The sequence below is a fragment of the Balaenoptera ricei genome, chromosome 20 (genome assembly GCF_028023285.1).
Source record: "Balaenoptera ricei isolate mBalRic1 chromosome 20, mBalRic1.hap2, whole genome shotgun sequence".
NCBI classification, from domain to species: Eukaryota; Metazoa; Chordata; class Mammalia; order Artiodactyla; family Balaenopteridae; genus Balaenoptera; species Balaenoptera ricei.
In genome coordinates, this window is record NC_082658.1 from 22,694,651 (window position 1) to 22,711,104 (window position 16,454).

Genomic DNA, 16,454 nt, shown 5'->3' on the forward strand with positions numbered 1-16,454 from the left:
TAATTGAGCGCTTCTCAAATTTTGATTTTAAACATACGTGCCCTAAAGGTGGCTACTGTGTTTACTTTGATCGTCTTCAGTATTTCAATGCACACGAAATTGTTTAGCATTGTCTGGGGACAAAACCTTGAGATATCACATCCCCAAATGGGACCGCCGATGTGAACGGCCTGTCTGGTACAGGTCAGAGTAAACTTTGTTCAGTAGTTCCATTAGCACCAAGATGCCTTCACCCCCACCGAAGTGTGGGGCCTAGGACAGAGAAGAGCTCTCTTCCCCCTGGGAAGGGGCTCTCCCAACAACACCGAACTCCATAACTGCTTCCTCACGCTCCGTAAGCGGGCCCAAGTCTATCACTCTCCAGGTGGCTCCAAAGGATTCTGGGAGTTAAGGACGGGGCCAGGGGCAAAAATGAAATGTTGGCCCAAGGTGAGCAGCCGATAGGTTCAGGATTATCGGCTGGTTGCTGAGCGATTTCTCAACTCTTCCGACCACCTCCATCACTTCTTCCACCGGGTAGGCCCGCGCTCCTTCTCCTCCTTCCACGCTCCGCCCCCTCGGCTGCCCTATTAGCCAATCATCGGGTGGGTGCTTGACGGGCCGGGCCAATCCCGAACACGTTTACTTTGAGCGGGAAAGTCTCAGAAGATCCGGGAGAGCGAGGTCGCCTAACTGCCGGTTCTTGGCCTTGTCTCTGGGTGGGAGAGTGGTAACAGGCCCGGGAGGCGGCCGCCCATTGGCTGGGCAGCAGGCCAATGAGGGGTGCGAGGAGGGGGGCGGCCCTGCCATAGGGGGCGGGGCGAGGCGGGCCGGTGCCGGGTCGCGTGCGGGTCAGGAGCCCGGTGTAGGCAATGTAACGGCCTTTCCCCCGCCCCTCCCTCCCTGCTCCGGTCCACGCAACGACAGATCGGCTCCAGGCAGCGCTGGCGGCGGAGGCGGCGGCGGGGTGCGGGCTGAGGGAGCCGGGCCTCGACGCTCCCCCTCACCCCCGTACCCCAGGAGCTGTGCCTAGCCCAGGAGGGGCTGGGGGGCACCATGGAGGTGAGCGGCGTAGACGCCCATCCGCCCTCTTACCCCTCAGGCCTGAGGGAGGGACCTGAGGTAACCGGCGGGGACGGTCCGGGTCCGGGTGTTGGCCGGTCTTGGAGGACAGCGACGGTGAGGAGAGACTGAGGAGCGGGCGCATCCCTGGATGCGGGTCTCTGAGGCGGCCGGGCCGGGCGGGAGAGGCCGGGTCACCAGCTAGGAGCCCCGACGGGGCGCCCGGGCCGCGCCGCGGGGGTGAGCGGGGGTCGCGGCGGTCGGTCGGGCCGGGGCCTGGGGGCACGGTGCGGGCTGACAGGACGGGCGGCCGGGCTGGGGCAGGAGGTGACGGCCCGTGACGCCCGGGCTGCCGCCGCCGCCTCCACGTTGGGCCGCGGCGGCGCTGAGGCGGAGGCCGGCGGCGAGGGTCCGTCGGGCGGGCGAGGGCCGCGCCTTAGGGTCGGGCTGGAAGGTGGAGAGGGAACCCGGGGGGCGGAAGCTCGGGGCCCCAAATGAGTGTCCTGGGGACTGATTTCGGGTGGAGCTGGGCGCACAGCCGACGTGGAGCCGTCGTCCGGCCGTTTCGGTCCTGGCTCTAACCTGCGTGATGTCTCCCGTTTCCTATCCCCGTTTCGTGCAGCCGAAAGTCGCGTTACGTGGAGGTGCGAATCGCTGCAGGAACCTCGGTGCCGACTGCAGCAGTCGGCTAACAGATGTCTTCAACAGCGTGATGTTGACTGGCTCCTCTTCCTTCTATGATTGCTACAAATCGCAGGTCAGTTACTCGGCTCTGCCTTTGTTAGAGGATTTTTTTCTCCATCAAATCCAGCACCACCCCCACCCCCACCCCCCAGGCCATTCACATAGGTGTTTAAATTGATCCATGTTTAGGACAAGACACCCGGTAACAATATTTTTTTTATATAAATTTATTTGTTTATTTATTTTTGGCTGCGTTGGGTCTTAGTTGCTGCGCGCGGGCTTTCTCTTGCGGCAGTGGGGTCTATTCTTCGTTGCGGTGGCTTCTCTCGTTGCCGAGCACGGGCTCTAGACCCGCAAGCTTCAGTAGTTGTGACACACAGGCTCAGTAGTTGTGGTGCACGGGCTTAGTTGCTCCGCGGCACGTGGGATCTTCCCGGACGAGGGCTTGAACCCGTGTCCCCTGCATTGGCAGGTGGTTTCTTAACCACTGCGCCACCGGGCAAGTCCCCGGTAACAGCATTTTAAATACAGAGTCTGCAGAATACACACTGGTTTCGAAAACAAGTTAAGGAATAAGATTTTTCGTTGATTCTTATTTTTGTCTTGTCCTCAGCATGACGTGATGCCAGAAATGTAAGAAAAATCTGTATTTACTAAGACCATAAAATATTTCTTCCTTCCAGCGTTTATTCCAAGTTGGTGCAAACATACGTTTTATAATTTAAATTTTCTTTACTCTTTTATTCTCTGGCTCTAACAATGTCTTTGATGACATGCTGCCTTTTACCTCACGTAAAACATTTAGTTTTGTTGTTAATCCTGTTAAATTAGGCTTAGGTTAATGTAAGTTATTTTCATTTGAAATTATTTAACCAGGACATCACTGTTGATAGTGTTATACTTTGAATTATAACAATATCCTGAAATAAATAATTTTATTTAATTCACACTACAACCTTGTATAGTATTATACCCACTGTACAGATGGAGAAACTGAGGCTCAGAGAGTTTGACTTGTGCCCTAAGTGACAAAGCCCAAGTGGAACCCAACTCTTTTTCACTGCCAAGACCAGCATTCCACTGCTCTCTGTAATGTTTACATGACTACTAAAATTTACTTAGATTTAATTTAAGTTGATTAAGCATAGCAAGGATAAAGTGATACATTTTGCAGTTATCTAGACTAATTAATGTGCTAACCCTAAGCATTTGCATATTTAATTTCCAGAAATATTTTGACTGAAAAGGATCCAGATATTTAAAGTATAATTGTTTGAATCCACCGCATTACTTTAGTTGCTTGTTTTATCCTAGCATATTACATTTAAATCAATCTTTTAAAAGGACTTAATTTTTCTAATACTCAAATCTTACTTTAAAATATAAAATATACTTGAAATAATACTCCCAAAATACATTTAGTTTCAAATACTGTTTACTTCATTTGATATTATATAATCTGAAAATGCTTATTTTGTTTAAGCAACTCTTTCAAAAAATGAACAATTATTTACGTCACTTTGGATACTTCAAACCTAAAAGAGAGTTAAGGAGGTCTGTGATAAAAACTGCAGAACTAAAGGAATAAAATTATGAAAGGTTCTAACAATAAAATCCTTTATAAAAGTTACTGCTAACGAACAGAAATTTTGGAAAGGCAGTTTTTAGTGGCACTCTTAGCAAAATCCCTTCTGTGCCTCAGTTTTTCCAGCTTCAGAACAGTCAACAAAATACAAGCTATAAATGAGAAAATTATAATGTGTAGGTTTCAAATAGTAATCATAACTGGAATTTAAACAAATGGCTGTAAAATATTTGAGATTCTTGAAGGTGAGTGATTAGAAGGTATTAATTTTCATATATTATTGGTATAAACTCAGTGAATGTTTAAAGTGTTGTTTTTCAATTATCATGTCTATGAAGATCAAAAATTTAGGAACGTTTTGATCTAAACATGTTTTATCTCTTTTTACATAAATTTCGATTAAGAGAATGAAAGCAATTAGAAAATATTTTTAACCAGGATTATATACCTTCTATATTTATAAGAAAATACTATTTCTACTGTGTTTATGCCTGGATATTTATAGTTATTACATCTCACGTTTTACTAGCTCCTTATTTGGAGAGTTAAAAATTGTGAATCTATACTTTCAGACTATTTTAAGTATTTAAAATTTGAGGGGCAGTATTTTCACTGTACCTCAATCCCTTTGGGAAGGAGGCAGGACTTTAAATAATTCATTAAAATCATAAAACTCAAACTTTTTATCTTATTTACTCAAAATTCATTATAGAAGTGTTAAGAAAAAAGAAAATGAGCTTGTTTTTTCTTCTAATTGTAATATCTTTAAAATTTCTTAAGATATAACATTTTATGTCTTGTCTCATTTTTACACTTTTCTCTTGGAAATAGAAACCAGGCTGAAAATTAAAGATATTGTTTTAAAAGGCCCTAGTGTAGGAGTAAGAAGGCCTTGAGATTGGGTTTTAGTTTTGTCACCTCTTAGCTCAGTAACTTGTAGCCTCCATTTCCTCATTTTTAAAATATAGAGAATATCCATGTCACAAGGTTGACTGGATACAATAATGTTTGTGGAATTTCTTTGAAAATTCTATGTAAATGTACATTCACTTTTTTTTTCACAGTTTGGGGGCAGTAAGACTGAGTTTTGTAAATGATTTATTAAAAATAATACTGCTGTAGTCTACATAATGCTCATCTGTTCAAAAAATTAAAACTGCAGTAACTGTAGGTGTTTTATACCAGTGATAAGCAACAGGTACTGAACGGGCCAAAATTTTATTGGAATAACCACGCCCACTTGTTTACATACTGTCTATAGTTGCTTTGGTGCTAGGACAGCAGAGTTGAGGAGTTTCAACAGAGACCTTAACACAGCAAACCCTAAAATATTTATTATCTGGCCCTTTACAGAAAAAAATCGCCAACCCCTACTGTAAAGTAAGCTTAAGTGGCTAAGTCTAGATTTGTCTCCCAACTCCTCAAATTTCCTATTATTTGGCTAATATTCTGTAATAAATGCAGTTTTGATTGTGTCTGGTATACAAACATGTCTTTAAAATTTCAGAGTGAAGACAGTGTTGGCCTAAGGCAGACCTATGCTCCACTTTCTTCATCAACAGAATATGCAAGTTCTGTAGATTCTTCACTTTTCTATGCACCATGGTCTATGTATGGAGATGATATTAAACAGCCCTCTAATTCTCAGATCAATGTAAAGAACAGGTAAATTAATAAATTAGATTTCTCAGGCTAAATGAAGTGTTTTTAAGTTTGATTACATGGGAACCTAGTTGTATTAGCTCTTTTTTCCCTATATCAGCATTTTTATGTTATGGCATTATAATTTTGTTTATCAAACTTTTAGGAAATCTTATACGGGATAGTTACATGTATATAATTTTTTCTTATTACTTTTTTTTCATTCATTAGAGGCAACCCTGAGTAAATCTTAAGTTCCTCTTTCTAGAGATAACTTATATAAATGAGTTACAGTTTTTCAGTCTATTTTTTTAATCCAATTCTAAATTTTCAGTAATTTTTCCTTCACAAGTATACAACAAACAGGATTTTATCAAACATTAGATACTTCCATTATTTTCCTGTTCAATTCCAGTAATAATAAGGGCCTATTCTATGTCAGATTCTCTCCTACTGGGGATATTAGAATTAACATGGCAAAAATTATCCCTGCCTTTGTAGATCTTACAGTAATGATGATGATGACGACGACAACTTGTCAGGCACTGCAAGTATAGTGAGGTTTAAAAGAAGTAGTATAGAATATTATGGGAGCTTACTGCCAAGAGAAGCTTAAGGGAGTGACACTACCTTTATGTTAATTATAATAAGGGAGCAGTTAATAGAGGCCGATGCATCTTTAGTTTAACCAGGACATAATTATTTTTAAAAATCTACTAATTAATTAAATAATTGTTAAAAAATTTTTTTAATTTGATAAGTTCTCTAAAATAGTGATTTTATTAGAAGGACTATATAACATATAATTCCACAAAAAACAAAAATATTTTTAAGTTGATACATGTTCATTGAAAAACTTCACACTTTACAGAAATATATAAAGGCAAGCAGAAGTTTACCATAACCTTGCCTCTCCACCTCTCAGTAACAACTATTAACAGTTTGGTATATATTACATAGAATATTTTTCTAGATATATACTAACACATTATTAAACAAAAAAACTTTATATTGAATCTTTTTGAAATAACAAGATGTAGTGGAAAAAGCATTAGACTTGTAGGCAGACCATTTATTCAGCAAGTGTATAGTAAAGCATGGCAAATCATACGCCCTTGCAAAATTCAAGTTTCTTAATATCACACATGATCATTTATTCAACAGCTTAACGATTACTAATATCTGCCCTTCCTATGTTATGAAGATCAATGAAATTTTGAATGTTATGCATATATAAGGTATTTTTATTTATTTCTAAAATGTCCTAACACTATGAAATGATAGACATAAAATATGAAAAAACAAAAAGTTACAATTTAAAACAACATATTCTAGGAACAAATTACCCAAAATCCATAAGCGGTAAAAAGGCACCAATTTTCCATCTCCTTGTGGCTTTTACATTTTGTATTATTTAGATAGTTTTAGTCACTAGGTAGGATTTCAGGTACATGGAGTACCAGTCACTTCTTTGGCAGAGATTTAGGGGTAGCCTCCAAATCTTTTACATTTAAGGGACAACTGCAATGTTGCTGTGATATCTAGGATGACCATATCACATTTCACTTTTTAATCCAACGTTTAGTATAAAGAGTCACAAAATAGAGCAACAGGTTCATATGGTTTTAAAATCACAAATGGAAAAATGAGCAAGTGTTGTTGATGTAATGATGTATACTAGGACTAGACATGATTTCAGGAGCAGCCATGGTACCAACCGTGTCTGCAACATCATGGATCAGAGATTTGTATGTTGGTCACCTAAAACGAATAGCATGTGTTTTGGAGAAATAAGAGGTAAGCATACATTGTGAACTAGACATAGGATTTGGAATGAAGGAGAAATACTTATGTAACATAAACACTATGCTAAAGTGGAAAATATTCTGAGTTCCTGTTCCCTTTTTATTTGAAATGATGGTATAGAGTCAATCCAAATATTTTATCGAAAAATAATGACAGAATAAGTCTGGAAATAGAAATCAATATATTGTATTTCAATATGAGCAAAAGTATTTACATGTGATATTTGTTTATCTTTAGGATTCAAACAGAAAGAAATGACTATGGTAGTGAAACAGACTTATATGGTCTTGTGTCTAACATTTTGGAAGAGCAAGATAAATCACAGCCATATTTCACTGAGGGGTTAGTATATTATATAAGCTATACAGTGTGTAGTAAACTTTTAAATTCCCAAGTACTAGATTACCCTATTTATTAACTTATTTTTAGTTAATAGAGGATCATCTGACAGTAGACATCTTAATTCAGATATTTGTTTCGAGAAGCCTTGATTTTGCTGTGGTGCTTGCCAGACAATTGAAAGTTTAATTTGCTCTTAAGAACTTTCATTTGTTGGGGTGTGCTCAGAGCAGGGGGTCTGAAGAAATGGCTCGTCTGTTTACAACACACCCGACAGGAATCTGAGTTCATTGTGACAAGGGGCACAAAACTTGTGGCCTTCCTATGAACAAATACCCAACACGTATCCCCCTGCACCTCCATGTGGCTGCTGGGCAGGACCAGTGGGACAGGGCTCAGTACTGGAAGGAAAGCTACGGTATTTTTATTTAGTGGGGGAGTTTGCCACCTGGAGCCTGTCCGGTCCACGTGTGGGTGGGCCATGAGTGGTCTTATAGGCATAAAGGCTTTGAACCCCTCTCTTCAAGGAAAACAGAAAAATAGATTCCAACTATATGCCATTCTGGAAAAGGCAAAACAATGGAGACAATAAAAAGATCAGTGGTTGTCAGGAGTTTGGGGGGAGAGGGGAGATGAATACATAGAGTACAGAAGTTTTTATGAGCGGTGAAAATACTTTGTATGACATTATAATGATTTTATGTCATCATACTTTTGTCCAAACCCGTAGAACATGAAACACTATTCACTTCGTAAAGTGAACCCCCTAAGATGAACTAGGGACGTTGGTGATTATGATGTGTCAATGCAGTTCAGCCTTGGTTAAAAAAAAAGTCTTAAAAAGAATTAACACTCGGGGTAGACATTTTTGGCAAAACTTTTGTTTCACTTTTATATATGTATACACATTATATATGTGTGTGTTTGTTGGATTGTGATGTAAAATGTGCTTTTTAGATTAAAAAAGTTTGCAGGCTACTGTAGTTGTACTGGCAAATAAAAGACAAATTAATCTAAAAAAAAAAGAACTTTCATTGGAAACTTGCATAATTATTCTTGCATAATTCAGAGCTATTTCCCTTGAGTTCATGAGCTAAAATTTGGCTTAAAGAATATAAATTCCAAGGACTTTTATACTTATACCTCCAAAAATAAAACTATCATTACTGCTGTGCAGAAATATGTATGGATTTTATTCATACGGTAAAAATTTTTAAAGTATGCTTTAATCGTTTTATTTGGGTGTGGAAGCCATGTTATGCGGCATGTGGGATCTTTAGTTGCAGCATGCGGGATCTTTGGTTGCGGTTCATTTATTTATTTATGGCTGTGTTGGGTCTTTGTTTCTGTGCGAGGGCTTTCTCTAGTTGCGGCAAGCGGGGGCCACTCTTCATCGCAGTGCACAGGCCTCTCATTATCGCGGCCTCTCTTGTTGTGGAGCACAGGCTCCAGACGCGCAGGCTCAGTAATTGTGGCTCACGGGCCTAGTTGCTCCGCGGCATGTGGGATCTTCCCAGACCAGGGCTCGAACCCGTGTCCCCTGCATTGGCAGGCAGATTCTCAACCACTGCACCACCAGGGAAGCTCCTCAACAACACTTTTGTATTATATAATAACTTAATTAAAAGAAAAACTTATTTTGGTTTCTACTTACTATATATAAATAATTCATGTGGGGACTTCCCTGGTGGTCCAGTGGTAAAGAATCTGCCTTCCAATGCAGGGGACACAGGTTCGATCCCTGGTCGGGGAACTAAGATCCCACATGGTGCAGGCAGCTGAGCTTATGCGCCTCAGTGAGAGAGCCCGCGTGCTGCAAACTACAGAACCCACACGCTCTGGAGCCCGTGCACGCCACAACTAGAGAGAGAGAACCCACACACCACAACTAGAGAGAAGCCCGCGGGCCGCAACAAAAAAGAGCCCCCATGCCTCAACAAAGATCCCACATGCCGCAACTAAGACCTGACACAGATAAAAAAGAAAGAAAGAAAAATAAATTAAAAAACAAAACAAAACAATTCATGTAAGACCATGCAGTCACCAGCCTCAGGCCTTAGTATATGTCTCTTGGGAGAGTATAGTGAAGACATATAAAGATTAAAATGCATATTTATATAGCATATAGCACATTTCAAGTGATAGTTATTTGGATGTAATGTCAGCTTATAAGGCAGAGTTGGAAAGGATTAGAGAATGGTGAGGTGGGGCAATATAAATGTTTTTGAAAGCCTTTCCTACCTTCTCCACAAAGGAAATAAAGACTTTTAAAACCTAAATTGTAATTAAATATATTTACTTGTTCTAGGACCTGCTCCTCCAATTTAAAGTCAGTTTGGCCAGTGAACTCAAGCAGATTTGCAGATCACCATGACCTCTTAACAGAAACCAAAAGGCCAATAGATACAGCCATCTCTCAGCAAGCTTTTTATACTGGTGAATCTGTGTCAGCAGTGGAAAAGCAGTACCTGCGTAATAGTAATCTGATACCACAACAAAAAATAGATGAACTTTATCATGGATTTACTGGTTTAGACCTTGAAGAACAATGGATGTACCCCTCACGAAGTGATCATTCTAACTGTTACAGTATTCAGACAAATGATACAGCTAAGATGACATTTCAAGAATATCTATCTATCAAAAAATGTTTTACACCATACACTGGTCTGTCTGACATCATGAAAGAATCAGGAGTTGATACTTATTCTTATGGAAGAGAGAAAATATGTGCTAAAGGTCTTGAAGCACCATTACAGCAAAAGAGGGCAGAGATGTTTCTTTCCCAATTTAATAGATACAATGAAAATGCAGATTATTGTAGATACCCAGAATATGCTCATCCTAATAAGGCTAAGCTGAATAAGTGTTCAAATTTTAGTGTCCAAGATAGTAAAAAATTAGCCAGTGGCACACCTGAAACACCAACTGTAGAAGCAGACACCTACACAAAGTTATTTCAGGTTAAACCAGCAAATCAGAAAAAAATGGAGGAGACAATACCTGACCAGCAGAATTTCACATTTCCAAAAACTATACCACATCTGACAGAAAAACAGTTTTCAAAGGAAGCATTTACTGCTGATTTTGGCTTAAAATCAGAATATGGACTAAAACCTCACACAGCTTGTCCAGCTAATAATGATTTTGCTAATGTCACAGAAAAGCAACAGTTTACTAAACCTGACCCCCCAAATTCTGAGTATTTTAGGTCAATGAATTTACTAGCAAACTCAGCAGCATCTTCAGGCAGTATCAACTTAAACAGACCAACTTGGATGAATGTCCAAACAAAAAATAACACTCGTATTCCTTATCGAAATCAAGGTAACTTGATGAAATTAAATACTTATTTAAGTGCAGCTTCAAAAGGTTTTAACCATTCTTCAGATTTCCCGCAACTATCATCTACAAATTTAACAGCAAATAGCAATTTATTTCAGAAGTATTGCCAAGAAAACCCTTCAGCATTTTCTAGTTGTGATTTTGGTTACAATGGTGCAGAAAGAATTCAATCTGTCAGTCACATGGAAGGACTGACAAAGACTGGAGAAGAAAATCTCTTTGAATCTGTTACTGATAAAAAAATAAAGCAGCCAAATGGATTTTGTGATAACTATTCAGCTCAGCAGTATGGGATCATTGAAAATGTAAATAAATATAATTTTCAAGCTATGCCCCAGAGTGGCCATTATGACCCTGAGGAAGGGCCAAAGCATTTAGATAGCTTATCTCAAAATACATATCAAGATCTGTTGGAGTCACAGGGTCATTTTAATAGCCACAGACAGGGAAGTGGAGACAACAATATTAATAGCCGTGTGAATCACACACAGGTGTCATGCTTTTCTAATAATTATATGATGGGAGATTTCAGGCATAATCAGAGTTTTCAACAACTTGGTTCAAATGGGTTTCCCCTAAGATCCACGCACCCGTTTGGCCATTCAGTTGTTCCACTGTTGGATTCCTATGATTTGTGTTCTTATGATGACTTAAGCCATTTATACCCGTATTTTAATGATATGATGTATGGTGATAATTCCTTTTCTGGTTTCGTGCCAACTTTTGGATTTCAAAGACCAATTAAAACCCGTAGTGGACCAGCCAGTGAACTTCATATTCGTCTAGAAGGGTGCTATGAACAATGGAGAGCATTAGAAAAGGAGAGAAAAAAGGTAACACAAAACTATCCATTTAGGTGTAACTTAGTATATCCCCTTTGCCTATCTTCATTTTATTTACCTTAGTGTAGTTTAAGAAAGAGTATTTGCCTTATTTTTAAGTTGAATTTTTCTATAATATGTAGTATTTGTTAAGTTCATGACTATAGAGAATTAATTAGGTAATTTAGAGACTAAAAATGCTTGGGGTTTAAAAAAATTTGTTATTTTAAACTTTATTTTGCCTATTAGGTAGACTTTTTCCTTAATGGGTTAAAAGTTTATTTCTTTGAATTTTCTAAGTATTAAACTATTGGAGTGTTTAGGTATTTTACGCATTAAGTGTGACAGAAAAGTACTGTGGTACTGTGGTTTGTATTTGTTGCCTTTTGATACCAAAACAATTTTTATCTAAAGGAGTAATTTTCAATTTACTTCTTAGGCCTATGAGAAATATTATTCATGATTGAATCATATTTAGAAAATTTAGCATCTAAAAGTTATATAATTTTTTTACAGACTGAATTGGCCCTTACCAAAAATTATCCAGGGAAAAAGGTATCAAGTACTAATAATACTCCAATTCCAAGGCTGACCTCCAACCCATCTAGAGTTGATCGCTTAATTGTGGATGAACTTCGAGAACAAGCCAGAGTAAGCTGTGAAAATATCCAATAGCAGATTTTTTAAACTGATAAAATTTTAAAATGCTTCAGCAAGTTAGAATTCTGAAGGATTTAAAAATCACATTTATGTGTAACTCTCTGAAATGTATTCTTTTCCATGTTTGGACCTAGAACTATTAGTTATTTAGGAAAGGGAAAATAGCCCCACTCAGTCATTGAAATAGTAGGTTTAATAGTCTAAGTGGTTCCTCTTCAAGAAACTCAAATTAGCAATGGAACTAATCCTCAACAGAAAGAAATTTTTTTTTAAGCAAAAATCATTTTGCATCTTATTTACAGGGAAAGTCCCATTTCTTAGTCACAAACATTTGTTTCCTAGCTTCATGAGCAAGCTGTGCTTGCATTATACAAGATAGTAAATTAACAGGAAATTACCATATTTCATTTTCTTAACCCTGTACTCTTACTTATTTATTTTTGGCTGCGTTGGGTCTTCGTTGTTGTGCATGGGCTTTCTCCAGTTGTGGCCAGCGGGGGCTACTCTTTGTTGCAGTGCACGGTCTTCCCATTGCGGTGGCTTCTCTTGTTGTGGAGCACAGGCTCTAGGAGCGCGGGCTTCAGTAGTTGTGGCCCACGGACTCTAGAGTGCAGGCTCAGTAGTTGTGGCAGACAGGCTTAGCTGCTCCGCGGCATGTGGGATCTTCCCAGACCAGGGCTTGAACCCGTGTCCCCTGAACTGGCAGGCGGATTCTTAACCACTGTGCCACCAGGGAAGCCCACAGAGTCTTATTTTATTGAACGTTAGTTTCTTGTACCATGCTGTCTTTAAAATACAGATACGAACTACTTCAATGGAAAAAGATTGATTTTACCTAGCTTTCAGCCTCATCCAGTTGTAATTTTTAATCAAATTTGTAAATTTGTACAATGGAATTTATCAGTGGTATAGTCAGATACTGACATGGGTTATAGCCAAACGTTATAAAAACTTAGGTCTTCTGTTTTTTTCTTAAAACTGTTCCAAGTTAAAATTCCTTTTTCTCAGTAATACATTTCTAGGCAATAAATCAAAGGATTGCTAACTGTGGATATTAAGAAATATACTTTTTCCAGCCTTACTTAGGCTTCACCCTAATTTAGAAGGTTATGTTTATAGCTGTTATGATAATTTTGTTTATCTATATTTAGCAACATTAGATCAGTAATACACAAAGGGCAAAAATATTTTTATGTGTACTATTTTCTAGTTTGCTGGTTTTGTGGAATTCTGAAAAAAATCTTTTAAAAGTTTATTAAAAATCACCTGTGTAAATTTCTTTCTTTACGCTTATCATTTATTCAAAATGATTGTCTTATTTTAAAAATACATGATTTGTAGTTCACTGGAGTTTTTTCTATGGTATTTTCTTTTGTTGTCTTATTTTCCCCTCAAGAATCTGGCTGGTTGTACAGTTGGGAGGAAAATATTTAATACCTGTACACTTGTGTTTTCTCCATGGGCTTAAACTGGGATAGTTTCCAAAGAAACTTGATAGGAGTGTGAGGTTAGAGGCATCATTCAGGTGCTTATTAATTGAGAGGTATTTTTCTACTCTCTCCAATCACTGAACACCAAGTTCTTAATGTGAATTTTAAATCATTTAGCTCCCAAAGGCAATTTTTTTTAATGATTTATTTTATTATTATTTTTTAAAATTTTTTATTTTTTATTTTTTATTTTATTTATTTTTGGCTGTGTTGGGTCCCCGTTTCTGCGCGAGGGCCCTCTCCAGTTGCGGCAAGCGGGGGCCACTCCTCATCGCGGTGCGCAGGCCTCTCACCGTCGGGGCCACTCCTCATCGCGGTGCGCAGGCCTCTCACCGTCCGGGCCTCTCTTGTTGTGGAGCACAGGCTCCAGACGCACAGGCTCAGTAGTTGTGGCTTACGGGCCTAGTTGCTCTGCAGCATGTGGGATCCTCCCAGACCAGGGCTCGAACCCGTGTCCCCTGCATTGGCAGGCAGACTCTCAACCACACCACCAGGGAAGCCCTCCAAAGGCAATTTTTGTATTTATTTGATGTCCAAATCCTACTTACTCAAAAACTGCTCTTTCCTTACACCTTCCAAGTTTAGAATTTGAAACAAGTTAGGCATATACAACTATGAAACGTACTACCCTTACTGATGTACAGTGCTCTTCTTTAAGCTTAACCAGAAGATTGAGACTTCCTAATTTTCCTTAGCAGTTTTGACAGTTATAGGATTTATTTTGTATTAGTTCCACATAAACTTAAATTGGTATTTTCTGGATTATGGATTCCTTAAAACTACCGCTAGCCAGTATTATTTCTGATTTCCAAAAGGAGAATTTGGAGGCCCAGAAAGGAATTGCTGAGGTCAAGATTAATCAATCTAGGATTTCTCCTTTTTAGCTCAATTTTTTTCCCTTTTAATTACAGTAACTCCTAATAATGCTCTATTTGCAGGCTATTCTTTTATTTGCCAAAAAGAATGTCATATCTTATATTCGCACTTACTGTTAATAACATGGAAATATTTGAATGTTTGACTTTTTCATTGTTGCTTATTCCTAGTAACTGACTACCCTTAAACCTTTTAGAATTAACATACACAAATAGGTACAAAAGACTGACTTTCCATCTTTGTTTCCCCCAGCGTGGTGTCAGGACATAGTAAGCATTCACTTATTTATTGATTGAATATTACTGCTCTCATATCTATTCTGCTTCATTGAAGATTTGTTTTAAGTTAATGACAGGGCAATGTGGTTATATGCCTCATCAAAATTTAAAATGTTTCCCTCAGGTTGTGACTTTACTGGGCAAAATGGAACGGCTTCGAAGCTCTCCCCTTCATGCCAGTATCTCTACAGCTCTTGATAGACACTTGGAGTCCATTCACATTGTACAGTCACGTAGAAAGGACGAAATTGTTAATGCTTCAAATCGGCAAAGGCAAGGTGCTCCTAGATGCCAAGATGACAGAGGTACAAACATTAATGCATATTCTTTTGATAAGGCACTGAGATAATTTGAATGTTAATAAAATCAGACTCTGAAGTTAAAAGGTTGAATTTCTAACATTTATACTTATCTAAAGAATAAATTGTTAAATGGTGCCCACATAATTTACTCCAGAAGTACTTTGATCTATTTTGCTAATATTACCCATTTAATTTTAATAACTGTTAAAGTCTGTGTTCTACCTAAAGCATAGTCATGGTTATACAAGTCAGAAATAAATACAAGTATCAACACTTTTAAATATTAAGTCAGATACTTTGGTTAGCTCAGTCAATAGCCATCCTTCTGTTATAAAAATAATGTTTGATCATTTAGTAGCACAGCACGGGGTTTTATGAGTTAAGGGGTACTTAAATGGCATCTGATATGAACTGACCCCAAATATTTCTTTTACAGATGTTTTTGCCCTTGCTTCAGCAATTAAAGAGATGTGTGTGGCTACTCGGAAAGCACGCACTACCCTGTGGTGTGCGCTGCAGATGACCTTGCCAAAACCAGCCAGTACAGCTGGCCAAACAGATGTGGAAAAGGCTTTACAAGATATAGTAAACTGTGAAGATAAAGTCCATGAAAGCCTAAATAGTAGCAATCCAGTGAACCGGAGAGGTGAAGCAAACAAACATTAAGGAAATGCCAGCAGAAAGAAGAATAAAAAGCTGATAAGTAAATGTATCAAGACATGCTAAAAAATGTTAATGAACTTGTCAAACTTGAAAATTTCATTACATTAATTTTCTTTCAGATCTAAAGGTAATACCTTAATGAAGTCTAACTTCTACTTAAAAATCTTCTATTTGGAATGAATCAGATGTAGTTTAAAGTGAACTCAAAGGTAAAGTTGACTAGGGGTTCCTGGGTAGTCAAAGATAACAAGTTTAAGTAAATTAAATATTTCCTAACAGCTAAAATATTGCTGAAACCCATTCTGCAGTGCAGGTAAATGCAAATGTGAAATTCTTCTAGAAGATAAGTTTCATTTAGGTCTGCCTTAGTAAATATAATTCCAAATAATGAATCTAAGTGACTGTAACCCAATTATGGCTACAGTCTAGTAACCAAGACATAGTTTTGATTGTGATATAAAAGTGTTTTCCTTACAAAACTGGATAATACCTAGGGAACAAAGGAAAACAAGGATGAACCCAATATTCATGTAAAATTTAATATTTAAAATACTACCATACTTATAAATTTGAAATCTTAGTACCTAAGTATATGGAAGAAAATGCATCTGATTCTCCTAAAGTAGGGATAAAAGTGCCAGTGTAAAAACCATGCAAGTTACTGAATATAAAACCTGTTCAAATCATTTGTGTATATTCTTTTAAATTTAATTATACTATCAATTATTAAATATTTCCAGTTTTAAAAGTATTTTAATTGAATCAAAAACAAAACATTTCCTTTATCTGGATCTTTTAAACTTGATGCACAGTAACTAAAATAATGATTATTGTTTTAATACCCTTAGTTTGCTGCCTTTTATGAGGGTATCACGAAGTTCTAAAATGTATTTTTTTAAGGTTAATCTTTAACTAGTTTAGTT

General features: G+C 38.2%; 1 protein-coding gene and 1 non-coding gene across 2 annotated transcripts; both read left to right on the forward strand.

Moving 5' to 3' along the window:
• The first annotated feature begins 1,035 nt into the window (after positions 1-1,035).
• Positions 1,036-15,534, forward strand: MEIOC (meiosis specific with coiled-coil domain). The gene is made up of 8 exons (XM_059907591.1): positions 1,036-1,101; positions 1,664-1,798; positions 4,818-4,975; positions 6,995-7,099; positions 9,405-11,274; positions 11,779-11,913; positions 14,691-14,871; positions 15,305-15,534. Exons 1-8 carry the CDS (start codon positions 1,036-1,038, stop codon positions 15,532-15,534), a joined length of 2,880 nt encoding a protein of 959 aa, XP_059763574.1.
• On the forward strand, positions 7,312-7,441 carry LOC132356276 (small nucleolar RNA SNORA11). The gene has a single exon (XR_009499800.1). It is a non-coding gene; the product is annotated as a small nucleolar RNA SNORA11 (small nucleolar RNA).
• Positions 15,535-16,454: the final 920 nt, after the last annotated feature.